At 38.3% G+C, this 27,508-nt stretch overlaps 3 protein-coding genes across 3 annotated transcripts; all 3 read left to right on the top strand.

Moving 5' to 3' along the window:
• Nucleotides 1-8,589: 8,589 nt before the first annotated feature.
• On the top strand, nucleotides 8,590-12,106 carry LOC137824292 (uncharacterized). Its single transcript, XM_068629867.1, has 6 exons — nucleotides 8,590-8,827; nucleotides 8,941-8,981; nucleotides 9,097-9,260; nucleotides 9,354-9,459; nucleotides 10,096-10,265; nucleotides 11,278-12,106. Exons 1-6 carry the CDS (start codon nucleotides 8,703-8,705, stop codon nucleotides 11,782-11,784), a joined length of 1,113 nt encoding a protein of 370 aa, XP_068485968.1. The 5' UTR covers nucleotides 8,590-8,702; the 3' UTR covers nucleotides 11,785-12,106.
• Nucleotides 12,107-16,333: 4,227 nt separating this feature from the next.
• LOC137824958 (uncharacterized) lies at nucleotides 16,334-17,680 on the top strand. Its single transcript, XM_068630629.1, has one exon. It carries the CDS (start codon nucleotides 16,334-16,336, stop codon nucleotides 17,678-17,680), a length of 1,347 nt encoding a protein of 448 aa, XP_068486730.1.
• A 6,689-nt stretch (nucleotides 17,681-24,369) lies between these two features.
• LOC137824957 (uncharacterized) lies at nucleotides 24,370-25,217 on the top strand. The gene is made up of 2 exons (XM_068630628.1): nucleotides 24,370-24,440; nucleotides 24,557-25,217. The coding sequence occupies exons 1-2, from the start codon at nucleotides 24,370-24,372 to the stop codon at nucleotides 25,215-25,217; spliced, it is 732 nt and encodes a 243-aa protein (XP_068486729.1).
• The last annotated feature ends 2,291 nt before the right edge of the window (nucleotides 25,218-27,508 follow it).

Below are 27,508 nucleotides of genomic sequence, written 5' to 3'. Positions count from 1 at the left end.
ACATGGTAAGTAGACCTAGCTCGGCGTAAGTACGTCTACCCGAGCATAGGAGCTCCGTGAGATTAATTTGTTTGTTGATTTACTTGAGTTAGTACATGGTAAGTCGACCTAGCTCAGTGTAAGTACATATACCCGAGCATAAGCGCCCTATGAGATTAATTTGTTTGTTGATTTACTTGAGTTAGTACATGGTAAGTCAATCTAGCTCAGCGTAAGTACGTCTACCCGAGCATAGGCGCCCTATGAGATTAATTTGTTTGTTGAATTACTTGAGTTAGTACATGGTAAGTCGACCTAGCTCGGCCTAAGTAAGTCTACCCGAGCATAGGCGTCCTGCGAAATTAATTTTTTTTACGATTTACTTGATTTAGTGCATGGTAAGTCGACCTAACTCGGCGTAAGTGCGACTACCCGGGCATAAACGCCCTGTGAGATTAATTCATTTGTTGAATTAGCTAATTTGGCACATGGTAAGACGTTGTAGCCTGGAGTGAATAGAGTCATCCGAGTATAGGCGCCCTGTGGAGTGGGTTTATTAGATTTAGTTTGGCACATGCTAAGATGATCTAGCTTGGAATGATAGGAGTCATTCAAGTATAGGAGCCCTATGATAAGGAGTTTACTTGATCTAGTATATGGTGAAGATGACCGAGCATGGGATAGGTGCAACTACCTAAATGGGAACCCTATGAAGTAAGGCATCATGAAATTGATGAAGTAATCATACCAAGGGCCGCCTAGTAAGGGGGCTGGAGTTATTCGTGAGATTCAAATTGAAGTAAAGGTTGTCCTAACCCCGAATGCATCACTTACTTAAGGGTAAATGTTCTACCAAGGTAAATAAATTATTACTTTACGCTTAAGTTAACGGAAATTTTTTATATTAGTTGTGTTAAGATGAAGAGAATGAGTTAAGCATTGAGGCATACATTTGTATACATAAAAGGTCTACAAACGCTAAAAAGAGAACATGCATAAATGGTTCAAAGGGTTATAATGTCAAGTGAGTGTGGCAAGCCTATAAATATTACAGTCCATAGCTATTATAAAAGTTAAGTTAGTCCTCTCTCAATTGGTCGTTGACCACGGTTTTGCCTGGGTCTAGTGCAGAAAGATCCATGGTAGGACGGACTACTGCTGCTTGCTCCAAGAAAGTTTCGAAGTCGACCAAAAAGGATCAGGTAATGTCATCTTTGAGAAACTCAATCATCTTGTTGGAGTCTTCTTCTTTATGAGCCATCTCTTTCTATAGGTTCTCTATCTCGCCCAAAAGTTTGTCCTTCTCTTCGGATAGGGCCAATGCCTCTTGAGTCTTCTCAGTATAGAGATGCTCAGCCTTTTTATGCAGGTTATTAAATCGGTTGATCTCCATCTGAAAGCGGTCCATTCCTTGGCGGAGCTCCATGATCTCCTTATTTTTGTGGTCTTTAGACACTTTGCGATCTTGCGCTTTGTCAACGGCCAAATGCTTGGCTGAATAACTTCAAGGAGTCACGATGAAGGAAGTCTTCGTCATGGACTGTTAACCTGTTTTTGTCTTAGTGGGGCAGGAAGAAAGCCTTACCATGAGTAAGGACGTCGAAGTCAACATCCCATAATCTTTTTCTGCGTGGGCTTTCGGCCTCACACTCTTGGATGGTAACGACCTCCTGGTGTGGAGCTCGACCATCCAAGTTGGAATGTTCGGGGGAAGCTGCCTCTCTCCTTTTTCTCTTGAAAACAAGGCCCGAGTTGGTTTGCTCGTCTTGGTCATATTGGACTGGAGCAACCTCGACAGGGGCCTTCCTTTTTGGTGCCATCGAATCCTTGCTCACGCTGGCAGCTACTCTCATCTTTCTAATGCGCTCAACCATATCCACTTTGCCAATACATCCTTTCTGCAAAAAAGAAAAGACAAGTAAGTGATTAATGACACTTATATAGGTACCTTTACAAGGGTAGGAAATGAGGAGTACCAGTATAGGCCTTCAAGGCGTCAGGGAGATACTCTTTGGTCAATAGATAAGAGGTGTCAAAGACAACCTTCAAGCTTGTCAAAAATTCACATATACCCTGGTCTTTTGGAGACAAATCTTCCAAGTGCTGAGCGCTCCTGGAATTTAGGTTCAAGGGTCCAATACAAGGGGAAATCCATCATGTAGGGTTGGATCTCCTGTTGAAGCTCTGACTTTAACAAATTTACCTTTAAATTTTTATATGAAGACTAGAAGAGGGTACAAAGCTCTTCCAGGGGCACCATTTAGGGACACCCACAGTTGGCGAGATGCTGAGTTGTGAACACAAAATAATAAAAGCTCGGATGAATGCCTAGCTATTTGGATGTAGCTGGGCAAAAGCTACATTGAGTTCGGTTAGTAGCTCCTTTTCAAAAATGGATAAGGGAAGACGAAGGAGAACCTTCTTGAAAAAGGTGGCGTAAAAGTAGCAAAATGGACCATCGGGGTACGACGACTCGTCACAACAAATAGGTTCCCCTTCCTTACACTCCACAATTTTGACACACCCCTCGTATTTTTTACTCATAGTACACCCGTTTTCTCTCAACTCCTTAAGATGTAAATGGGTTGTGTAATAAGAAACCTCTTTTAGAAGCTCTTTTTTGGTCCAGGGATACATTGAACCATAATCCATTGCAAATATAGCTAGATTACAAGCATAAACACACACAAAAAATACAAGCACAGTTTAGGTCAGGCAGAGAAAGTGAATCAAAATAAGATCACAGCTTAGGCAATGCAATCTGTAAGATGAACAAATAATTGACAATAGAGATTACTGGAGAAAATTACTTGGTGCGACGGAGGTGGGTGATAACTTGATGATGAGAAGAAGTGCGACGAAAGCTTTTGGAGTAAGAGAAGTTATGAGAATAAGAAGGGTTGTGTAATGAGTAAAGGAAGAAGAAATGGGTTTTTAATTATTTGAAAGAAAGAGATGAAGCGGCAGTGCTTCCTCGTCGTTGATGCACGTGCCACATGGATGCTCCAGATTTTGTGTGGTGGGATGTCTCATCAGGAAATGCTTCGGTTGCCGCGCCTCACCTACCCTCTGCGAAAGCGTCACGTCAGTTGCCAACGCTGGAAAAACTCTTCGTCTAGCCAAGCTCGACTCGAGCCTGGGGGGCTTGTGTATTGGTCATGAGTGCTCGGGAGCTCGGTCCAAGCGTTTAGGTATGGTCAACTCGGTTTTGGGCGAGTATGGGCCCAAAGGGTGTTCCATGAGCTCGACCCAGATGCTGGTAGACAACTTGAAAAAGATAATTAAAATAGAAGGAATGTTGATTATTTATAATACATACGCTAATTAAATACCAATAAAAGTTGTTGGGAATAAAGTAGTTAGCACCCGAGAGTAAAAGTGCATGTGATCATAATGTTTTATTCTGTTAAGATTATATACTTTTTGTTGAAACTATATTCTCCCCGTAGAAATTTTGCTCTGTTGAGATTGGAGAAAATTGTTGAAGGGATATCTACAAAAAGGGGCTTGAGACCCCAAGTAAAGATATGTTGTTTCTGAATACTTGTGATTGAAACTAATATTTTGAATGCTCTCACTAACTTGATCATCTAAGTGTGATCAACTGGTAGAACCCTCATTTGTCCCAGTGGAGCGACATCTTGGAGCATCAATTGGAGACAAATCAGAAGACGAGCTTCCCATCCAATTCCTTTGAGGTCAACCAACGAGAACAGTTACAGAGTCCAAAGAAACTGTCAAAAAATGTGGTTAACATCAATAACAAGAAAATATCAGTTAAAATGATATGTAACTTTCAATTTGCTTACAACCTCTGCAGGTTTAATTGCATCAAACGTATTATGTATTTGACTAACTGTAGTCGTAGCTATGTTTGTCATTTCCGTCGTCCAATACCACCTACCATAAACATGAGTAATATCATATGAAGAACAAAAGTATCACAAACATACGATAACATAAATTTTATATTCATATTTGATAAATAAAATAAATAATCTTTTTGTCAGTGGGAAACCAAGCCCTCCTTCCATATCTTCATTAGTTAATGACACAAGAGCCGAGAAAATGCATGTTATTCGTTCCCAAGCCAACACCATAAAAGTAACAAGCAACATTTGATGTTGTATTGGTTGAAGTCGATTTCGTGATCTAACACATGATATAAACATTCTAATACAACTTATCAAATAATTAAAGTTAGCCAATAATAAAGGGTACAACAATAAATGTACTTTACTACTTGATGTAGCAGACATCAATAAACTTTCAATCAATGTAAAAATGTGCACTTGTGATTGTTGAGTTATGACATCGTCGAATGCATCAAGGCTATTGTTGAAATGTGTTGTTAAGTCGATACAATTTGGTAGAATCTCCTTTCACCATTGTTATAAGTGGTGTGAATCTCAACAACTGTTCGCACATGAACATTAACTCATCGCTATTGACCCTAGTCATAAGCTCGGTTAGAAGACCCAATTGTAATGCCACATCTTCTAGTTGTGACCGTTGTTTCTCTATGAGAAAAATGAAAGGCCACATCTGAATTATTCATGTGTTTTATAATTTTATGTATTCTCTAAGCATTTTTATCTTTCGTATTTGTTCTTTTTAGCATAAATTTGTTTTCTTAGTAGTAAATAAGTGTTAGTAATAAATTTCTATGAAAACTATATTTTTTCGGGTATAAGTTTGTATAAACCATATGATTAGTTGATTATGACTTTTGTGGATATCTTTTTGAGTTGATATTTTGTTTCTTATTTATGAAGTTTCAATGAAGATAATTAGATCCTAAAGATTGGAAGTTCTAAGCTCAAAGGAATGAATCTCATAAATATGTTAAACAGAAGGGGTTAAACGGTTTATGAGCTAAAAAACAATATAGTATGTGAGTTATTTATAATGTAAATTTTCTTGGACCAACTTCGATGTAATTGCTTTTAGGCCCATTCATTTGTATTTTCAAACCTTATAAATAGGAAACAATAAAATAAAATACACTTAAGTATGAGTAATGATAGAAACTTTTACAACTCCGTATTACACTTCTTTTGTTATTGAGTTGGACAGTTTTAATTAATAGTTTATTGGATGCTAAATATAACCTGATAACCATTTTCTAGTACTTATTGATTAAACCAGTTAAGAATAATACTTTTAATATAATTAAAAATCATTTGTAATCTTCGTACATATTTCACTTAAATAAATAAATTATTATTCTTGTTCTCGTTGGTTGACCTGATCGTCAGTTGACTCTAATCCCAAGCTCTGACTCCGTCTATCTCTGGTGGAATCTGTTCTTCTCTTTGGAATGCTAGAACACGGCTTTGTTGAGACAGAGGGGGGTCCTACCTGTTGATTGCACTCCGACGATCAAGTCAGTACAGGGCTTATAAGAATCAAGAAGAAACTAGTTTTAGTCTTAGAAACAACATACCTTTACCTGAGATCTCAAGTCCCTTTTATAGCCTACCTCTTGTAACAACTTTCTATCATGAGAGTTCTATCTCAACTGAAAGCCTATGCATTAGGAAGATATTCTGTTTTAGGGCACACTCTCTTAGCGTCGCAACTGAACATAATCCTTCCCTCAGTGGAGTGCATCAAATCTTAACAAAATAATCGTCAGGCTACCAACTCATGTACCAACATCAGGGGTCCAATATGTTTCACGTAGGCACCCTCGACAAGGCACTACGTATCATACATGCAACCTACTCATTGTGCCCTAGCACACATGGGCTTAGGTTTGGAGAAACATTTTACTCGTACTAGACCCATACGCACTAAGCACACCCCTAAGTCCATTACTATCCCTTGCTGACCGTTTGGGCCTTATAAGATTTCTTATAAGATTACTCTTTAAATAATTATTTTTTAAAATTTAAATGATTCTTCCCAATTTACAAACCACCTATACAATAAAAAAATTACATATAAAAAAATTTAAAAACTATTTATTTTTATAATTACTTTTAATACAAATCTTTTTATAATTTAATAATATAATTTTATTCCAAAAGTTATTATAATAATACTATTCTTTTTTGTAAAAAAGTGTATCGTATATATTTGTTCTTGTCGGTTGACCTGGTCACCGGTTGACTCTGGGAACAGGTTGTGACTCTGTCTGTCTCTGCTGGATTTTGCTCTTTCCCTGGATTGTTGGAACGTGACTCCATTTGAAACAGAGGGGGCCCTACCTGTTGATTGCACTCTCACGATCAAGTCAGTACTGGGCTTAAGAAATCATGAGTAAGTAAGCAAGTAGTTTCAGTCTTAGAAACGATGTTCCTTTACCAGGATCTCAAGTCCCTTTTATAGACTACTTTTAGGTTACTCCTTGTAACAACCCTTCTCTCACGAGAACCTTATCTTGAGTGAAAGTAGGTTTGATGGGAGGAGAATCTGTTACAATGTGCACAATCTTCGTACAACAACCGCACATAATCTTCCTCCTTAGAGTGCATAATCTTAACAACATGGCCGTCAGGGTACCAACTCATGTACCAACATCATACGACCCATCTGTTTACTGTAGGCGTACTAACCTTCACGTATCATGCATGCAACTTATCCCCCAAAACCCTAGCGCTCTTGGGCTTAGGCTTCTTTGGGGAATATTTACTTGTGCTAAACCCGAATGTGCTAAACACACCACCTGTATTTTTTTGCTTATCAGGCCTTGTACACGTGAGTATATGAATGAACCTCAACACACACATTAACTCGTCCAGACCACCGAGCTGACCTGCCCGATACAGGAGTTGATGTCCGATCATCGAGCACTAAGCCCAACGCTCTGGTCCAGTACAATATTATTTATGTTTTAATGCAAAAATAATTTATTTATTTATTTAATAAAATAAATAAATAACTATTTTTTTTTTATTTTAAAGTAATTAAATAATTTCTCTTTTTAAAGATAACGGTTATAAGATTATAAGATTGCCAATTCTAATTATATATATATATAAAAAAAAATTTGCAATGATATTTATAAATTTATGTCATATATTCTTTTCATAAAATTACAATTATTATAAATGTACTGGATAGAGCGCTCAAGGCTTAGTGCTCGGTGGTTGGATCTCGGTGCATGGCATAGGCAGGTTAGCTCGGCTGTTGGACCAATAAAATGAGCCATGTGGTTGAGCTCAGTTTGGTTAGTAAACCCATCTTGGCATAATTGAAATAACCTTTTATACGTTAATTTAAGGCTACTAGTAAAAGATATTTTTGAACCTAGGGGTACGTTTAGTACATGTGGTGTCTAGGTCAAGTAAACCTAAGTATGTGTGTTTTAGGCACATAGTGGTTAGGTTGCATGTATGGCAAAAGATAACGTTGCATCATGAGTTGGGTGCCTGATGCTCGTACATGAGTTGGTACCATGGTGGTTATTCTGTTATGACTTTATGCACTCCATAGAGGAAAGATTTCGTTCGGTTACAGCACCAAGAGAGTGTGCCCTTGAACAAAATATTTTCCTGTTGAGTATGCTTTCGGTTGATATTATATTCTCGTGAGGGAAAACTATTAAAAGGGGTAAACTATTAAAAGGGGTTTGAGACCCCAAGTTAGGTACGTTGTTTCTAAGACTGAAACTTACTACTTCTTAAATTCTTGTAAGTCTTGTACTGACTTGATCGTCAGAGTGCAATCAACATGTAGGACCCCCTCTGTTTAAACGGAGCTACGTTCTAGAGCAATAAGAGATAAGAAGGGTTCGTGAAGAAACAGATGGAGCTAGAGCTTGTCATCAGAGTCAACTGGCGAGCAGTTCAACCGGCAAGAACAATAAATTTATATAATATAATATAAGATTATTATTTAATTATAATTAACATTTATAATATTTTGTGCATATTAAAATTTTTATTTATTCATTTTATTATAAACTAGTGGAAACCCCGGCGTAATTGCGCCTGTGTATTCATATTTTTCTCTTTTACTCAACTTTAACGATGATAAAAATTTAACATACATACAAAAATAATTTTGGACGAGTTGAAATTGAAAAAGAAAAAAGGAAGTGCAAAAAGTGATTAAAAATAGAAGTTATTTTATTTTATGTGAGATTTGGTGTGGAAATGTATGAGAGTATGTTCTCTCTTTCTTCGGTTGCCTTAAAATAAGTGAAGAGTGAGGAAGTCATATAAAAACTGTATATTAATATTAATTTAAAAAATTAAAAAATAAATTTATTTTTTAAGTAATTCATATGAAATATGACAAAATACTTCATTGTATTAATAAAATGAGATATATTAAATAAGGGTGGGTAGAATCAGAAAAAAATTTATCTAGTCCAAAAAATAGAGTTAAAATGGAGAATCCTGTAAAGATAATTTCAAATTTTCATATTAATTATTTCATATTTTCCTCCAATTTCACTTGTCCCATTAACATATTAATTACAAAATATATTATATTTTTCAATATTTTTAAGTTATCAAATTAATATAGCATTTAAACCAAATTTAATTATTGTTTTCTAGACTAAAATCTCGATTTCATGAACTACTGTATCATCAAAATAATGTAATATATATATATATATATATATATATATATATTTAAATTCATGTATTCATAATGTATATATAAAGTCCCAAACCCAACAAATAAAATCAAAATCTAGGGTTACATACATTCATTCCCTGTCCGCATCTCTCTTCCCCTATCTTTCTGTGGTTCAAGTTGGTAAAGTGATGGAGTCACCACCCAGTAATCACCACGCCGTCGACGGCGATGCCAACGACCTTATACCCTTCTCCCACCGCGATGACGAAGAAGACAAGCCCCAACCCCTCACCGGCGACGGTGCCAGTCCCGGGTCGGTAACTAACTCCACTAAACCTTCAACTTCCCTTCATCTTCTTCTTAATTGCTTTTTCAAATTTTCTTAAATTGTGTTCTGTCTAATTAAACTGGACCCTTTAATTGCAGAAAGATTTTTATAGGCGGTTTAGCGAGAGAAACCACTATTGGTTAGTGATTTCTTTCTGCACTGCGTTGGTTTCCTTTGTTTTACGGTTAAGCAAATGCTCAATGAGCATTTCTGTAAATAAGTCATTAACTTGTTTTGTTCATAATTTTGTGCAGCACAATTCATCAAGCACTTTGGTAAATACGGTGAGATAACGGATTCCGTTATCATGAAGGACCGGAAGACCGGCCAGCCTCGCGGCTTCGGCTTCATAACTTACGCTGATCCCTCTGTGGTGGACATAGTTATTGAGGATACTCACATTATCAACGGCAAACAGGTAATTATTAATGAACACCTGCATTTGATGTTTGAACGTTTTGAGTAGTATTGATTCAAGGAAATGAAAGCTGATGCAGTGAATGGTTTATAGGTGGAGATTAAGCGGACGATACCGAGGGGTGCCGTTGGCTCGAACTCGAAGGACTTCCGAACCAAGAAGATTTTTGTTGGTGGAATTCCTTCTACTGTGAGTGAAGGTAGTTTTTCAATTAAGCTAATTTCCTCTTGTTGATGCTGTAGATGCCGTAGTGTCAAAAAACTGAAAGTTTGAGGATTTAGCATGACCGATGGGCACACGTATATATATGTGTACATACAATATGTTATATGTTGAGAAGTGGTTGTGGTGGTATTATATAATTTTTATACACCAACTGACACCCAGAAGACACGTTTGCTATTGAAAATATTAGAATAGATCTAAGTTTCATATTATTGATTTAAGAGTTAAGAGCTCTTGGAGGTTCTGTTCTCAGTATGTACACTGAAGGAAGTCCTTTATGAGTTTTTGTAGCCTTCTCGATGGAGAAAAAATTAAAAGTATACAAACCTCTTATGTTCAAGCTTTCTTCGGTGAGAAAGTTCATCACTTGCGTGCACATTGTTCATATATTCTAGGGTGGAAATTTTTGTGTTGAAATGTCTCCGAAGACCAATCGAAATTTGAATGGATTTTTTTTATATCTCATGTGTGAACATGTTATGTTATAATTAACCAGGCTTGAATTTTCTTCAAAGCAATTATTGATTTGGGAAGTAACTAGTTAACCATTAAAGAGATGCAGAAAGTTGTTGTGGATTTTACTGTTTTAATTAGAGATGAACTTGCGCAGATGAATTTAGAGACTTCTTTACACGCTATGGAGAAGTCAAAGATCACCAGATAATGCGGGATCACTCTACTAATCGTTCACGTGGCTTTGGGTTCATTACCTATGACTCTGAAGAAGCTGTTGATGATCTCTTAGCTGTGGGGAACAAAATTGAGTTTTCTGGAGCTCAGGTTAGTTGTTTATTCATCTGAAATGAAATTACAAATTGTATTTGGTTTTATAACTGATTTCCAAAAGTTAGGGGTCAAGATCAGGCTAAAAGGACAAGTTAACAGTTGGAGTGGTTTATTATGGGCATCTTGAATTTCCCATCTTCAAAATATGTGCTTGACGTAGCTAATGGATCATAATTTACTTAGCCTGTGCTTAACTGTAATAAATCAAGGCATTGAACACAATTGACTGCAATGTTTTGTTGGTAATTGTTGCGTGCCTTCAGCGTTGGGATTAGATGAACATATCTATTGATGAGAATCTATTTGTCCTTTTCCTATTTAATATTGAGTTAGAACTTCCTAGTGTTTTAAGGTTAACATGGATTAAGGAAACATTATAAATTAATATAAGAAATTAGCAATGTCCTAGAACTGGTGCTTTTATATAAAGTTTGGGCGGTTATATCTCAGTTAAAATGAAGTGGGTCCTCTGAATTATACCAAACCTGGGCCCAGCTGGATCACATTTAAGTACCCATTATTTCTTGGTTGAATGCACATCCACTGGATCGAGTTTCCATTCTTAGGACACAACATTTATGTTTGCATTGATTTTAGGATTGAACAAGTGGGCAGTGCCTTATGTTCTTAAAGCTACTGTAATTTTTAGATGTAAAAAACTACTTTAGAAAAAATGGTATAGGGAGCATTGTGCTATTTTTCCACACGACTCCTTTTGTAAGAGTTAAATGAAGTCCTGTAGCTTGATCTTACAACATTGCAACATCTAGGAGGTTATTGACACCTGTAGTTTGATTTTACTAGTGACAACATCAAGGAGGCATTTTTTATGTCTTACTGCTTGATCTACCATGGTTTTATGACTCAAAGTCATCGTTAACATTAGACCAAATATATTTCCAATTTACTATCCTGTGAAAGATCAAGATACTTGAATTGCATGACTTTCATCCCCATTTAGTCGTTTTTTTATCTCTAAGGAACATGGTTATCTTCACTTTTGTAGGTGGAAATCAAGAAGGCGGAACCAAAAAAGCCTAATCCACCAGCTCCATCATCCAAGCGCTATAATGATGCCCGGTCTTCATATGGTGGTGGATATGGAGATGCTTATGATGGATTTGGTGGTAATTTTGGTATGGGTGGCGGCTATAGGTCAGGTGGTGCCTATGGTGGTAGGGGAAGTGCTTATGGTGGCTTTGGAAGTGAATTTGGCGGTTATGGAAGATATGCTGGTGCCATGGGGCCTTATAGAGGTGATCCTTCTCTTGGGTATGCTGGTCGATATGGTGGAGGCTTTGGCAGAGGCTATGATCTTGGTGGGTATGGTGGAGCTAATGAGGGTTACGGGGCATATAGTGGTGGTGGTGGTTCCTCTGGTAATGCTTATGGAAGCAGCTATGATGCCAGCCTAGCGGGTGGATATGGGGGGGCTAGTGGAGGCTCCTTTTATGGGACTAGAGGGGGATATGGTGGTGCAGGAACTGCTCGATATCATCCTTATGGAAGATAGAAGTTTGTCATCGACGAATTATAGTCTAGGACTAATATGTCTAGCATCAAAGCAAGTTTGTAGTTTGTTGTGTTTGATTATTCAGTTCTTTAGGCTACATATCCTTTTCTAAAGAAAGAACTGTGAATGATAATTTTACTGTTAAGTCCCATTAATTATCAGCAGCACACTCTCGCCAGCTATAGAAGACCAAACATTATTTTAGCTCGGCCCGCTGTGGAAGTCTGATTATCGGATTCATGTATGAGCTGCAAAATGTGCAGATGCTTGTATTCTTAGTTTTGTTAATGGCTACATTTGTCATTACTGCTCTTGATGTTTACCTGTTGGTTTCACTCTGTTTTTGCAGAACGTGTACTTTTACCACGTTTTAGGAAACCGGCATATTTCATTTCTGTACAAGTGATTGACACCGTAGTTTATTTACTCGGAAACAAGACGGTATTACACCATTTCTTTTCCCCTGTTCAAGTGTATTCCTGCATTCCTGAGATCAACTCTTGTGTATATATACGTAGTCCAAGAAATAGACTGAAAAATACCAAGTTAAAATATGAACCATGATGATATTGTGTTCCTATTTTTTATACATTTTCATGTTCTTAAATTATTATATTTTTATTCTTAGTCCTCCTGTAAAGTTGTAATTAAAATTATTGACTCAATCTGAACAATTCATGATTTACGATTTGAAACAATGAGGAGATTTATTTCTATTTGATTTCGATTTCTATGTTTCATATGCTTATATGGCTCATATCAATGTCAAAATTGTAAAATTATCTATGTAAGAAAAAAACATTAATGCCATTGAAGATAATATTTTCTATGAATCATGTACAAAAAGACAAATTAATGAAAATGTCTTAAAACAAAAAGTAAGTTTCCACGTGGAAACCTATTTAAGTGTTACACTTAGATCAATTTGCTCTAAAAGAGTGTCTTTAGTGGAAAATGTCATGGTCTAGTCATAATAGATAATTATATTAGATTAACATGGTTGAAAATTTTAAATCATAAGGACGATTTTTTCAAGATCTTTTATAAAGTGTGTAAATATATTATTTAAAATGGGAAAGACTTATTAATATTATTTGAAAATGAGCGATTTCAAACCTTTTTTTTATATTTATGGCATCAAACATAATTTTCCCCTCAAATAACACATCAACAATTTTTTTTTTTTGTTAAAAAGAAAAATAGATCCTTAATAGGAAATAACGAAACAATGTTAAATACCAACACCACTCCCAAGCACATGACGGAGAGACAATTCATGTAATTATTAATGATTATAAACTTACAGAAATTATGATGTAATCATTGAAATGACGATAAACTCATGAGGTGTTGGAAAATATGAACTTATGGAAAGACACAATAAGATGACCCATGAAGATCAAATTCGCATCTCAAGACAAACCATATGAAAACATGATAAGATGTAAAAGAAAATAGAAAACTGATTAAGAAAAGTGGTATAGAAAATTTATATATAATACACATAGAAAATATTTCCAAGATAACTTTTGTAATATGTCACTTCCACAAAACTTCTCAAAATAAATACAAAAAAATTCAAAAGTTACCAAAAAAAGAAAATCTATCTACCAACAGAGTGCACTCTACAACTGACATATGACGCTTCATCTCCCAAACTCTCCCTCTCTCATCTCACGCTCTCTTGCTCATTTAACACTCTTCATTCATTTGACACGTGATGCACTCCCAAACTCTCGCTCTATACCTCTCTCGTTCTCTCATCTCTCACATCTTTTCTTTTTGCTTTCTCCCAAACCCTAATGTGTATCTCTGTTAGATTGTTTTATGTTTTCACATAGGCAGACACGTGGAGGACTCTATGATGGACATGATGCCCGGTCCATTCAATCACAATTAATTTCTCTCAAACAGTGCCTTTTCGTTTTCTATCTCACGCTCACTTTCTGTGCTTTTTCTCTTTCCGGTTTTCTCTGTCAAACCAAATTGTCATTTTAGATTTGTAATGGCCACAACGCTCACAGTTTTGTGCTCACTAGTGCTCACTAGTCGGAACTCAATATCTGCCTCAGTTAGGTTAATTTGACTTTTGAACCAAGTTGATAGGCCATATGGTTAGGCTCAAGATATGTGTTAACTCTTTTCTATATACTTAACGTAACCCCCTGTGTGCAAGGTCCAGACGGTCAGGGGCAGTAATGGACCTAGGGGTGTGCTTAGTGCGTATGAGTCTAGTACGATTAAAATGTTTTTCGTAAATCTGATACATCGTATCAAAACACACGTTCTTTATACATGGATCGTCGTAAACAGTCTGGAGACCGTCGTAAAGAGACCGGAGAGGGCAGCAGATCTCGCTTATTAGTGAGGAAGGATGGTTATGGCCCCCAGCACAGAACAAGTAACAACTCCACCACGTTCTTCTTCTCTAACTTTCCTGATGATTACGGAGAGAAGGAAATGCTCAAAATCTTCCAAAGATGGGCAAGGGTGAAAGATGTCTTCATCTCCCGCAGGTTGAATAAGTGGGGAAGAAGATTTGGTTTCGTGAGTCTATTCGACGTGAAGAACGTGGCGAAACTGGAGAAGGAGCTCGACCAAATATACATAGGAAATAGAAAACTTTATGTGAATATCCCGAAGTATCGTCGCCATCAAGCGGAGCTCCCTAGGGAAGAGTCAAAGGACGTTAGGAAAACGACCATGGTGAGGCCAACGAAGGGCAAGAACAAGATGGAAGATGTTGACGAGAACAAGACTACAAAAAGGAAGGAAGTCTGGGAGGAAAGGAGGGGGTTCAAATTGTTCGCTGATGTTGCTAGAGGTCAAACACCTTTAGAGTGGAAGGGACCAGTCTTTAAAACTCAGAAACAGGTTTCGCTGTGGATGGAGAAAATTCTGGTCGGACAATACAATGAAGATACGGATTTTGAACAGCTGGGCGAAGATTTTGTTTGAGGGGGTATGAATATGGTAAGAGTGAGATCGCTGGGGGACAATCTAGCTTTGTTAACACCTAGAGAGGGCGAGAACATGGAGGAGTTGGTGCAGCTTAACAAAGAGTGGTTTGATAGTGTCTTTCTCAGTATTGTGCCTTGGTCAGCAGCTCAGGTCGTCAACCACAGGGTTGTCTGGGTGAGATGCTTCGGGTTACCGATCTCACTCTGGAACCGTGAATGCTTTGCGAAGGTGATTGGTGAATCGAATTCTCTGATTGCTATTGATGATACCACGCTGTTGTGGGAAAACTTGGAGTTCGCTCGACTGAAAGTTCGCGTTGAGAACAATTGTTTTGTCAGGGTGGCAAAGAAGATGAGGATCAATAATCAAGTCCTTAGCATTTCTATTGAAGAGGAGTGTCCCATGGCATCGATAGGAATATGCAAGGGGTACCATTGTAGCTTTGAGTCTTCAGACAGCATTACCTCCATAGAATCCTATGTTGAGGAATCTGCGCTTTCCGTGAAGAGTGGGGAGGAGGAATGCAATCGTAAATCTGGGGAAGAACGACAATCAACAGGAGAGGCGGTCGGAGGAGGGGAGGAGGATGGAAGAGATGACCAAAAGTCAAAGGCTTATTCTGAGGTACACTCTGCACGCAGTAGAGAGTGTCAGAAGGGAGGCGATTTCTCATTCACGAATGAAGTAATACAGAGTCAGAACCCTCTTTTGGAACCTGCTTTTGACAACTATTATGGCCAAATTTGTGGTTATCCCCTTAATAGAATCTGTGAACATGATGAGCTGGCAAGAATAGTTGTGGATATTGAATACCTGAATACCCAAAATACAATCAAAGGGGGTTTGGGCCAAGTTAGGAATTTGGAGGCCCATTTAGAGGAGGTTCAGACGGGTGTGGGTGCGAGCGGATCCGGGTCAGGGCCATCTCAGACGGAAATCGGGTCAGACCACGCTCACAGGTTTGCTCGAGGTGCAATAGGAGGCTCGTTAGGAGGAAAGGGGATGCATCAGTCTCAGGAGGAGAGGTCCTCAGCGCATTCGAACAAGGAAATCAGTGTCAGTCGCACCATAGCCCTAGAGAGTGGAGCGGAGACGAAGACCGTGGACTAGGAAGAGATGCTCAAAGGTTATCACCAGCATGAAGAAACTGCCGAAGCGAAAGACCTTGGGGATGTCTGCACAGATAGTGGGTTCCCTATACGGTTAGGAATTGAAGAGGGGGGGAGGCCAGTAGGAAACGCTCAACGCCAAAGGAAGACCAAAGGATTGATGGAATTGGCAGCCCCGAACTCTCACCCACGTCGCTCTGTTAGATTAAGATCAAAGGCAGCTCGTGTTGGGAATCTGCACCAAACCATTCGAGGTATGCCCGCTGTCTCTCTTTCGGATGGGGATATAGATAATTGTAACTCAAGGTTGCGAGATATGGTTTCACCAGCGGATCCGTCTAAGTTGTGGGCGATCAGTAGAAGAGTAGGGATTTTCTGCAGGGGGATGATCAGGAGATCGAAAAAGAATATGTGCGTATGGAAGCTAGAGACGTGGAGTTCCTGAAGAAAGTTGAGGAAGGGAATAAGGATGGTCTACCATGATTATAGTTAATCTAAACATAAGAGGGTTGGGGGGAGGAACCAAGGTTAGGTATATGAGGCAGATTATAGGAAGTGAGGATGCTGATTTTGTGTGCTTGCAAGAAACAAAAGCTAAAGATTTATCAGATGCCAGATGTTTTTCTCTGTGGGGTGTCAATTCAGTTGGTTGGATTCATAATCAAGGGGATAAAGGGAGTGGAAGTTTGCTGTCTCTGTGGCACAAAGACTCTTTTTCCTATGAACATCACCTGATGGGCAAAGGCTTTATTGCAGTTTTTGGTCAGCATATTAAATCTTCTTCTAGGTGTGCGGTGGTTAATGTTTACTCTCCCTGTAATCTGAGCGGTAAGAAGGCTCTGTGGGAGGAGCTCTCTAAGGTGAAAGAGGTCTCCCAAGGATCTGTATGGTGCTTATGTGGTGACTTTAATGCTGTTAGAAGTAGAAGTGAAAGGAAAGGAGTCAGGAGCAGGGTCGAACAATCAAGTGAGATCAGGGGCTTCAATAGTTTCATTGAATCTTTTTCCCTCATAGAGTTACCTTTGGTTGGTAAGACTTTTACGTGGTTCAAACCCGATGGAACGGCCAAAAGCAGAATTGATAGAGTCTTTGTTACTGAAGAATGGTTACAAATATGGCCGATGAGCAAACAATACGTTCTAAGAAGGGAAGTGTCTGATCACTGTGCACTGGTGGTGAAATCCGTGGAGAAGGACTGGGGTCCCAAACCGTTCAGATCTGTTGATGCTTGGTTCTTTGATAAAGGTTTTCTCAAGATGGTGAAAGCTCGATGGCAGTCTTATACAGCGCAGGGGAATGCTTTCATAGTTTTTAAAGAAAAACTGAAATGTCTCAAGTCTGACCTGAAGACATGGAATAAGGAGGTATTCAGTAACCTTGATAATACCAAGCGAAGGATTCTACAGGATTTGGAGGATCTTGATAACCAAGATTGTAATGGGGACTTGGGGGAAAAAGGTAGGCTGAAAAGAATGGAGTTAGTAAGCTGCCTCGCAGAGAATGACAAGAGAATCGAGTCCCTCATAAGTCAGAAGGCTAGAGCAAACTGGTTTAAGAATGGAGACTCTTGCACTAGATTTTTCCATTCGTCTCTGAGGTGGAGGAGGTTGAAGAACGAAGTGAAAGGTGTTGAGGTAGGGAGCCAATGGTGTGAGGAACCGTCCACAGTGCGAACAGAGGCCAATAAGTTGTTTGAATCTAGATTTTGTGCTACGAAGGATCTAGGGGTAAGGTTGGATGGTGTTGAGTTTCAGTCATTATCAACTATGGAGAACGAGACCCTTGTAGCCATGTTCTCTGAGGAGGAGATAAAGGAGGCAGTGTGAAGGTTCAAAGAGCCCAGGTCCTGAGGGGTTTAATTTCAACTTCATCAGGAAGAGCTGGGAGTTTATAAAAGATGAGATAGTAGCATCTATGGCCTTGTTTCACATGACGGGGTCTATCCCGAAAGGCTGCAATGCTTCGTTCATTGCACTTATCCCTAAGATCAAGGATCCATCTAAGCTAGAACAGTACAAACCCATCTCACTAGTAGGTGCCTTATACAAAATCATTGCAAAGGTTTTAGCCAATAGAATGAAGAAGGTGATGCCAGCAATTATAGATGATAACCAATTTGCCTTCCTAAAGGGTAGAGGGATCCTAGACAGTGTACTGACGACCAATGAGGTTCTGGAGGAACTAAGGAAAAGGAGGAGAAGTGGGCTCTTTCTGAAGGTGGACTTTAAGAAAGCCTATGACTCGGTCAGATGGGAATTCTTATATGACATGTTGAGCAAGATGGGGTTTCATAGCCTGTGGATCTCCTGGATTAGAGGGTGTATGGATTCTGCTACGGTGTCGGTGTTGGTTAATGGGAGTCCTACGGAGGAGTTCAAGCCTACTAGGGGGTTGAGGCAAGGAGACCCCTTGGCACCGTTTCTTTTTCTTGTAGTTGTAGAAGGTCTTGCAGGGATAGTAAGAGAAGCTTTAAAGGTCAACATGTTGACGGGTCTCAAGATAGGACGCAAAGAGGAGGAAGTTTGTATTCTCCAATTCGCGGATGACACCTTATTCTTCTGTGAAGATAATATCAATAATGTGATAACATTGAAAGCCATCCTAAGGGGCTTTGAGCTTGCCTCAGGCCTGAAGATTAACTTCCACAAATCTAAGCTGGCTGGTATTAATATACAAAGTAATATTGTAGATTGTTTCACCAAGATCTTGAATTGCACTAAGATGGGGATACCTTTTAAGTATATGGGTATAGAGGTGGGAGGGAACCCAAGGAAGAAACATTTCTGGAAACCTGTTCTCAATAAGCTTAAAGCACGGCTCAATATTTGGAAAGGGAGGTTCTTATCTCTAGCAGGGAGAAGCTGCCTTATTAACTCTGTTTTAACAGCTGTACCTTTGTATTATCTCTCGTTGTTCAGGGCTCCGGAGTCGGTATGTACAAGGATAGTCAGAATCCAAAGCAGATTTCTGTGGGGTTGGGGGAAGGTCAACAAGCCAATATCATGGGTAAGTTGGAAAGACGTTTGCAAACCAAAGACGGACGAAGGGTTGGGTTGCAGAGATATTCGAAAGTTAAATCAGGCCTTGATTGCCAAATGGAAATGGCGTTGCATATCACCGGAAAAAGGTAGGTGGAAGGAGGTGTTGGGGTCAAAGTATGATCTGGATTGTGATAACGGCTGTATAACTGTCAAGGACCAATCTTGGTGGTGGAGGGATCTAAACAAAACGTGTAAAGAGGGTGTAGGTAGAGAGTGGTTTCAAGAAGAACTAAGATGGGAACTTGGATGTGGAGACAAAGCAAAGTTCTGGGAGGAGGTGTGGGTTGGAAGTGAGAACCTTTAAACCATGTTCCCACGTCTGTACTCTCTTTCCCTACACCAAGGCCAAACCATAGGCGAAGTTGGAATGTGGTGTAATTCTGAGTGGAGGTGGATATTGAGGTGGAGGCGTACTAGATTTGAGTGGGAGTCCCAATTGGAAGCTGATCTTAACATGCTCCTCTCTAGGGTCACGTTAAAGAAGAATATTGAGGACATACAGGTGTGGGGGAAAGAGAATTCTGGGATTTTTTTTTTCGTAAGTGCTGCCTACAAATGCTTAACCAAGCAAAGTGCAGACCCGCAATCCGAAGTGTACAATTCTTTATGGAAAAGGAAGGCTTTTCCGAATGTGTTAATGACAGCTTGGAGGGCGCTAAGGGGGAGAATGCCTACAAGACAATGTTTGAGTAGAAGAGGAGTGTTGATGAACTCAATGCTATGCCCACTGTGTCAGATAGAGGAGGAGTCCAGCCAGCACATTTTTCTTCATTGCAAATATGCCCAACGGGTATGGTCCAAGTGCTTTAAGTGGGTAGGTACATCTACAGTCCAACATAATGACCTTAAGATGCATTTTCTGAATTTTTATTTGTTCCAAGCCACAAATAAACAAAATCTAGTTTGGAAAGGTGTTTGGGTGAACGTGATCAGAGGCATTTGGGACCAACGAAATTTAATCTTATTCCGGCAAGGGGTAGTAGATGTGGATGAGATTTTTCAGAAAGTTCAACTCAAATCTTGGCTCTGGTTGAAGCACATGACCCATTCCTTTAATTACTCGTTTGCTGATTGGGTGCTTAACCCAATCATCTGTCTTAGAAGTGTTAAGTAACATGCAGGCTACTGTGTTCATCTCATGGATGATGCAGAGGCAGGAGTAAGGTTATTGCATAATAACCATTGTTTTGGTGGTGAAGTATGACGACTACTGGTTTAGTATGACAGAGCTGGTTTTTTGTGGTGATTGTGCGAACGGCCAAGCTCTGTTGCTTGCAAGGATTGAGCTTATAAGCAAGGTTGGGCTGGTTCTGTGCGACAGGTGTAGGAGTGGGAGCTGCTGGCTTTTTAAATGGTCACGTGCTTCTGGTGGAGTGGCTGGATGAAGAAGCCTGCATCATTTACAAAATTAGAGGATGTTTCTATGGATTCATGATTACATGGCCATGTAGATGTGGTTCTGTGGCTAGAGAGAACCAATTGCTTTTGAAGGGTTTGCCAACTTGGTGGAACCATATTACGGAGGGGCTGCTGTTCAAAAGTATGATTGGTTAATCATAAAACAGCTAGTATTGGCAGGTTACATGTTATAGCAGGGCCCCTGTCGCAGCAGTAGCTAGTTTTCTCTGTTATCTCTAGGGTGTTTTTTGCAGATTGAAGATTTATATCTTCAAAATGTTTGTGTAAGTGGGTTGGGATACCCCTTTGTATCCCCTTTAATTAAATTCTATTCTTTGCTGATAAAAAAAAACGATTAAAATGTTTTCTCTAAACCTAAGCCAATGTGTGCTAGGGCACAATGAGTAGGTTGCATGTAGGTACGTAGCGCCTCGCCGAGGGTGCCTACGTAAAACTGATTGGACCCCTGATGCTGGTATATGAGTTGGTACCCTGGTGGTTATTCGGTTAAGATTTGATGTACTCCAGTGAAGGAAAGGTTATGTTCAGCTGCGACGCTAAACATGGTGTGCCCTAAACAAAATATCTTCCTAACGCATAGGCTTTCAGTTGAGATAAGACTCTCGTGATAGAAAGCTGTTACAAGTGGTAGGCTATAAAAGGGACTTGAGATCCCCAATTAAAGGTAGGTTGTTTCTAAGACTGAAACTAGTTACTTCTTGTTTCTATAAGCCCTATATGGACTTGATCGTCAAAGTGAAATCAACAGGTAGGGCCCCCTCTGTCTCAACGGAGTCACGTTCCAACATTCTAATGGGAAAAGCAGATTCCATCAGAGATAGACAGAGCTAGAGCTTGGGATTGGAGTCGACCGACGACTAGGTCAACCAACGAGAACATGTTTCAATCTATTCTCTCTGGTAACCCTTTTGCTACAAATGGTTTCATCATATTTTCAACCACGCCAAGGAAAATCCTTTTCCTTTTTTTGTACGTCTGTAAAAGGAACAATTGTTATTATGCTATGTTTTTACTAGAAGTGTGCTTCGTCTCTTTGTTCTATGCCCCCCTTCATGGTAAAATCTTTCCTTTTTCCCGTCTGAAGATGTTTTGGGTGTATATGATGTTTTTAGGGTTTAAACATCTTGCCGCTTCAATTACCTTTTTTTTTTCCATTTTCTGTGTGGACATCTTAGTGGAAAGATCTTTCTTGTTTTGTGCATGGAAATGTTTATGTAGCACAGACACTGACACAGACATTGATACGACACGGATACAAACATGGAGATACGTAAAATCTCTAAAATGTAGGACATAGGGACACAAATCTATATATTATATAATTATGAATTATATAAATTGACAATAAAGATTTATATGCGGAAGTATGTTCCAGATTATTTTTTGGAGTAGAAAAATGTTTTTCATGACTGGTTCACAAGGATTTGTTTCTTATTTTTATAATCATAATAACAATTTATACAATAAAGTTTGATTTTTAAGAAAATTAATGTATTTTTCCTTTTTAAAATTGTGTTAGAACCGTACTAGAATTGTCAGAAATCTAACAAATACTTTTTGAATTGGACACTTCACAAATACGTGTCCTACAGTATCGGACACCGACACGCCATTTAAGAGGAGTGTCTGAGCTTCATAGTGTATCTGAGTTTTTTAGGCTTTTTAACCCCTTTCCGCTTTCATTTTGTATTTCTTACTTTCAATTTTTTTTGGGGTTTCAACATTTTTTTCCTAAGCTGAATATGGTTTTTAATCATTTTCAAAGTGATAAACTTTACTTATTTTCATTTTTTAGTTTGCCTCAGGTTTTGTATTAGGTTTGTATTTACATTTTTATTAGGATTTAAACCTTCTTTTTTTTTGAAAATGTTATGTTTAAGTTATGGTTCGTTTGGCGATACTTTTGAATTTTGAAATCGCGAATATTTTAATATTTTGTAATACTTTTTTTTTCACTATATATTGAATATATTTATTTGTCCATCAATTTGAGGATGACAAGAGGTTGAAAAATTAAGTTTAGTTCCTAGTCTTTCCCAAAGAGTTCTTCAGAAATGACTAATAAATTTTGGATCTCTATCCGAAACTATAGTGTTAGACAATCCATGAAGCCATACCATTTGTCTAAGAAAGAGTTTAGAAATGTTATTAACATCATCAACTTTATGGCATGGTATAAAATGGGCCATTTTGCAAAATCTATCCACTACCACAAAGATGAATCAAAACCTCTTTGTGTCCTAGGAAGCCCAAAGTTAAAATCCATGTTAATGTCTTCCCATAATGATGGAAGAGTGCCTTCATCCTTGGAGGTTTGTTGGTGGAATTTGCGGAAGCTTAATGGAGACTCACGATCAAGGCTCTCCTAGGAGATGTGGTTGCCTTGGAGGTGCAAGTTAGGTATGAAATGAGAGTGGTGAGGCCATCTCTCTTTGGTAGAATGGAGATTGAAGATCAGTAATCTAACCTTGAGAGGTTTTTGACAAGTAGTGATATTGGCTCAAATTTGGAAGCAATTCACTATTATATTAATCTTGTAAACACATGAGCCAAGCCCTCTTATTTATAGTGTTTAGAGGGCTGGAAATTCAAAAGAAAGTGGAGGGAAATTCAAATGAATTCCCTCCCAAAAGTGGCGCCTAAATGAGCACATGGGGGAGGGGTGTGTATTTAGGATGGGAAGCTAAAGTAGATTTTTGGAGGGGTGGCTTCCCAAAAGTCCTCATAGCCTTCTCAATTAGAAAATATAAAGATGAAGTGTTATGTGATGTTGTGCCAATGGAAGCCACCCACATTCTATTAGGAAGGCCACAACAATTTGATAGAAAATTTTTACATTATGGCCTTACTAATAAAATTTCTTTTACCTTCCAAGGGCATAAGATCATATTAATCTCTCTCTCCTAAAGATGTCAATGAAGACCAAGTTAAAATGAAAGAGAAGAGAGAAAATGAAAAAAAAAATGATAAAAAGAGTGTTAAGAAAAGCTTTCTCATATCCTCCAAAGAGGTAAAAAAGGTAATGCTAGATCACAAGCCTATCTTTCTAGCCTATCCTAAGAAAAACCTTAAGAGTGAGTTGGCGGTAGATAGTTCTAAGTGTTTGGATCCTTTGGTAAAGGAGTTTCAAGATGTGTTCCAAGAGCCTTCTAAAGGATTACCTCCTCTAAGAGGCATTGAACATCAAATTGATTTTATACCCGAGGCTTCTTTACCAAATAGACCAGCATATAGAACCAATTCAATTGAGGCCAAAGCAATTCAACAACAAGTTGAGGAGTTAATAGCTAAGGGGTGGGTCCAAGATAGCATGATTCCTTGTGTTATGCCTGTAATTCTTGTGCCTACAAAGGATGAGAGTTGGAGAATGTATACGAATTGTCGCACAATAAATAACATCACCATCAAGTATAAGCCTCTCATCCCTGGATTAGTTGACTTGTTGGATGAGTTACATAGGTCTCAAATCTTCACCAAAATTGATCTTAAAAGTGGGTATAATCAAATTTGGATTAAACCAGATGATGAATGGAAAACTGCTTTTAAGACCAAGTTTGGGTTGTTTGAGTGGTTAGTCATGCCCTTTGGCTTAACCAATGCTTCGAGCACCTTCATGCGACTAATGCATCATATCTTAAGACTTTTTGTAAGAAAGTTTGTAGTAGTCTACTTTGATGACATCCTTATCTATAACTTGAACATAGAAGACCATATAGAGCATGTTAGGCAAGTTCTAGAAATCCTTAGGAAAGAGAAGTTGTATGCCAATCCGGAAAAAATGTGACTTTCCATAGACCATATAGACTTCCTAGGGTTTGTAGTGAGTTCCAAAGGGATGCATGTTGATGAGCAAAAGGTGGAAACAACTAGAAATTGGCATACACCCACCAATATTAGTGAAGTACGAAGCTTTCATGGATTAGCTAGTTTCTGTAGAAGATTTGTGAAAGACTTTAGTACTATTGTTACACCTCTCAAAGAGATAGTAAAGAAGGATGTAGTGTTTAAATGGGGGGCGGGGGGTTGTAGTGAGTGGCCATAGTTCCCAATCCTCAATGTCTAGTTCCCCTACCTCTTCCAAAAGCCAAACTGAGGATGAATATGAGTTTCCTTGTGAAGGTGATTTGTTAGTAATAAGGCGCATGCTTGGACAAGTTTAAAAACCTTTCGATGAAAGTAAAAGGGATAACATTTTTCATACAAGGTGCCTCATTAATGACAAATTATTTTCATTAATTGTAGATGGGGGAATTGCACCAATGTGGCAAGTACAAGAGTGGTGGAAAAGATTGGATTACCCACCATCTCTCATGCAAAGACCTACAAGCTTCAATGGCTTAGTGTAGAGGAAGAAATAATTGTTAATAAACAAGTCCTCATAGCCTTCTCAATTAGAAAATATAAAGATGAAGTGTTGTGTGATGTTGGGCCAATGGAAGCCACCCACATTCTATTAGGAAGGCCATGGCAATTTGATAGAAAAAATTTACATTATGGCCTTACTAATAAAATTTCTTTTACCTTCCAAGGGCATAAAATCATATTAAAATCTCTCTCTACAAAAGAGGTCAATGAAGACCAAGTTAAAATGAAAGAGAAGAGAGAAAATGAAAAAAATGATAAAAAGTGTGTTAAGAAAAGCCTTTTAATCTCCTCCAAAGAGGTCAAAAAGGTAATGCTAGCTCACAAGGCTATCTTTATAGCCTATCCTAAGAAAAACCTTAAGATTGAGTCAACGGTAGATAGTTCTAAGTGTTTGGATCCTTTGGTAAAGGAGTTTCAAGATGTGTTCCACGAGGCTTCTAAAGGATTACCTCCTCTAAGGGGCATTGGACATCAAATTGATTTGATACACGAGGCTTCTTTACCAAATAGACCAACATATAGAACTAATCCAACTTAGGCCAAAGCAATTCAACAACAAGTTGAGGATTAATAGCTAAGGGGTGGGTCTAAGATAACATGAGTCCTTGTGCTATGCATGTAATTCTTGTCCCTACAAAGGATGAGAGTTGGAGGATGTGTACGAATTGTCGTGCAATAAATAACATCACCATCAAGTATAGGCTTCCCATCCCTAGATTATATTACTTGTTGGATGAGTTACATGGGTCTCAAATCTTCACCAAAATTGATCTTAAAAGTGGGTATAATCAAATTCGGATTAAACCGGGAGATGAATGGAAAACCGTTTTTAAGGCCAAGTTTGGGTTGTAGGAGTGGTTAGTCATGCCCTTTGGCTTAACCAATGCTTCGAGCACCTTCATGCGACTAATGCATCATATCTTAAGACCTTTTATAGGCAAGTTTGTAGTAGTCTACTTTGATGACATCCTTATCTACAACTTGAACATAGAAGACCATATAGAGCATGTTAGGCAAGTTCTAGAAACCCTAAGGAAAGAGAAGTTGTATGCCACTCTTGAAAAAATGTGACTTTCCATAGACCATATAGACTTTCTAGGGTTTGTAGTGAGTTCCAAAGGGGTACATGTTGATGAAGAAAAGGTGGCAGCAATTAGAAAATGGCCTACACCCACCAATATTAGTGAAGTACGAAGCTTTCATGGATTAGCTAGTTTCTGTAGAAGATTTGTGAAAGACTTTAGTACTATTGTTATACCTCTCAATGAGATAGTAAAGAAGGATGTAGTGTTTAAATGGGGCCAAGAACAAGCAAATGCTTTTGAAACCTTGAAAGACAAATTAACCTAGGCACCCATTTTAACACTTCCCAACTTTGCTAAGACAATTGAGATTGAGTGTGATGCCTTTAACATAGGCATTGGGGTTATCCTTCTTCAAGAGGGTCACCCCATAGCTTATTTATGTGAGAAACTCAAGGGGAGTCATCTCAATTACTCCACCTATGAAAAAGTGCTTTAGGCTCTTGTTAGGGCTTGGCAAAATTGGTAACACTATCTTTTTCCAAAAGAGTTTGTGATACATAGTGTTCATGATGTTAGAATGTATGGCTTTAAACTAGAGGGGGGGGGGGGTGAATTGTTTAAAGAGGGTTTTCACAAACTTTTTAAGCTAGAATGAAATTCTTTGCAAGAAACCAGATTAGGAATTCAGTTAGCCAAGAAACAAAGCTCAAAACAGTAAAGCAACAGAAAAACAATCGGTTGTTTCGTAGAAACAATCGGTTGTTTATACCAGTAAAAATAACAACAACTGAAATTAAAGAGTTTAAGGAAGAGAGAGATGCACAAACAGTTTATACTGGTTCACTCTTAAACTAAGAGCTACATCCAATTTCCCAGAAACTACTGGGGAATCCACTAGGTAATCAAAACTAGATTACATAGACACACCACCAAAGAAGTGACCTTGATCCCCTCAAGAAACACATTTCCTTTGGCTCAGCACACACACCAAGAATGTTGATCTTGACAACCTCAAGAGCACACAACCTTTCTTGGCTTTATAACACCAGAATGTACACAGTTTTCAGAACGAATTACACTTGTTATAGAATACTGAAATCAATACATATGTAATCCTATTCCACTTTTCTCTTGAATAACCAAAGCTCAAAGTGAAAACTCAAATGTTTGAAAAGCTCTTTGAAAAACTCAAATCTGTTTTTCTTTCTTGTTGTTTGTTATAAAACATTAACAAACTATTTATAGCATTCAAAGAATTGTTAAAGCATTTAAAGCAGGAGCGTATTCGATTATAAAAACATTTAAAGCTCACTTAACTAACAAAACTGATTCTGTTAGAGTTTTGAAACAAACAATCGGTTGAAAGAGCGAATCAATCGGTTGTTTTGGTTTGACAGCAAGTCAACCATCCAAAACAGTTTTCAAACTTTTCCAAAAACACCTAAGTATAAAACAATCGGTTGTTTCGACAAAACAACAGGTTGTTTTTCACTTAGTTTGAAAAACACTTTAAACTTAAAAGATTTGAAAACACTTAAGCTTTAGATTCAACAAAGAGTGGATTACAAAGATAAACTACCCCAGATCCTACTCTAAAACACATCAACAACTTCAAGCAACTCCAGCCTTCCATCAAACACTAGGATTTGGATTCTTCAAAGCTTTGATCACACTTGATTCAACACATGAATCTCTTAAATATTTGAAAGGCCAAAGCAAACTTAACAAGAAACATGCCAAATGGGTAGAGTTTATTGAGCAATTTCCTTATGTGATCAAACATAAGCAAGGAAAGTCTAATGTG

This window comes from Phaseolus vulgaris, chromosome 8 (genome assembly GCF_000499845.2).
Source record: "Phaseolus vulgaris cultivar G19833 chromosome 8, P. vulgaris v2.0, whole genome shotgun sequence".
Lineage (NCBI taxonomy): Eukaryota > Viridiplantae > Streptophyta > Magnoliopsida > Fabales > Fabaceae > Phaseolus > Phaseolus vulgaris.
The sequence above is the reverse complement of the archived record's forward strand: the minus strand, read 5'-3'. Positions and strand labels throughout refer to the sequence as shown.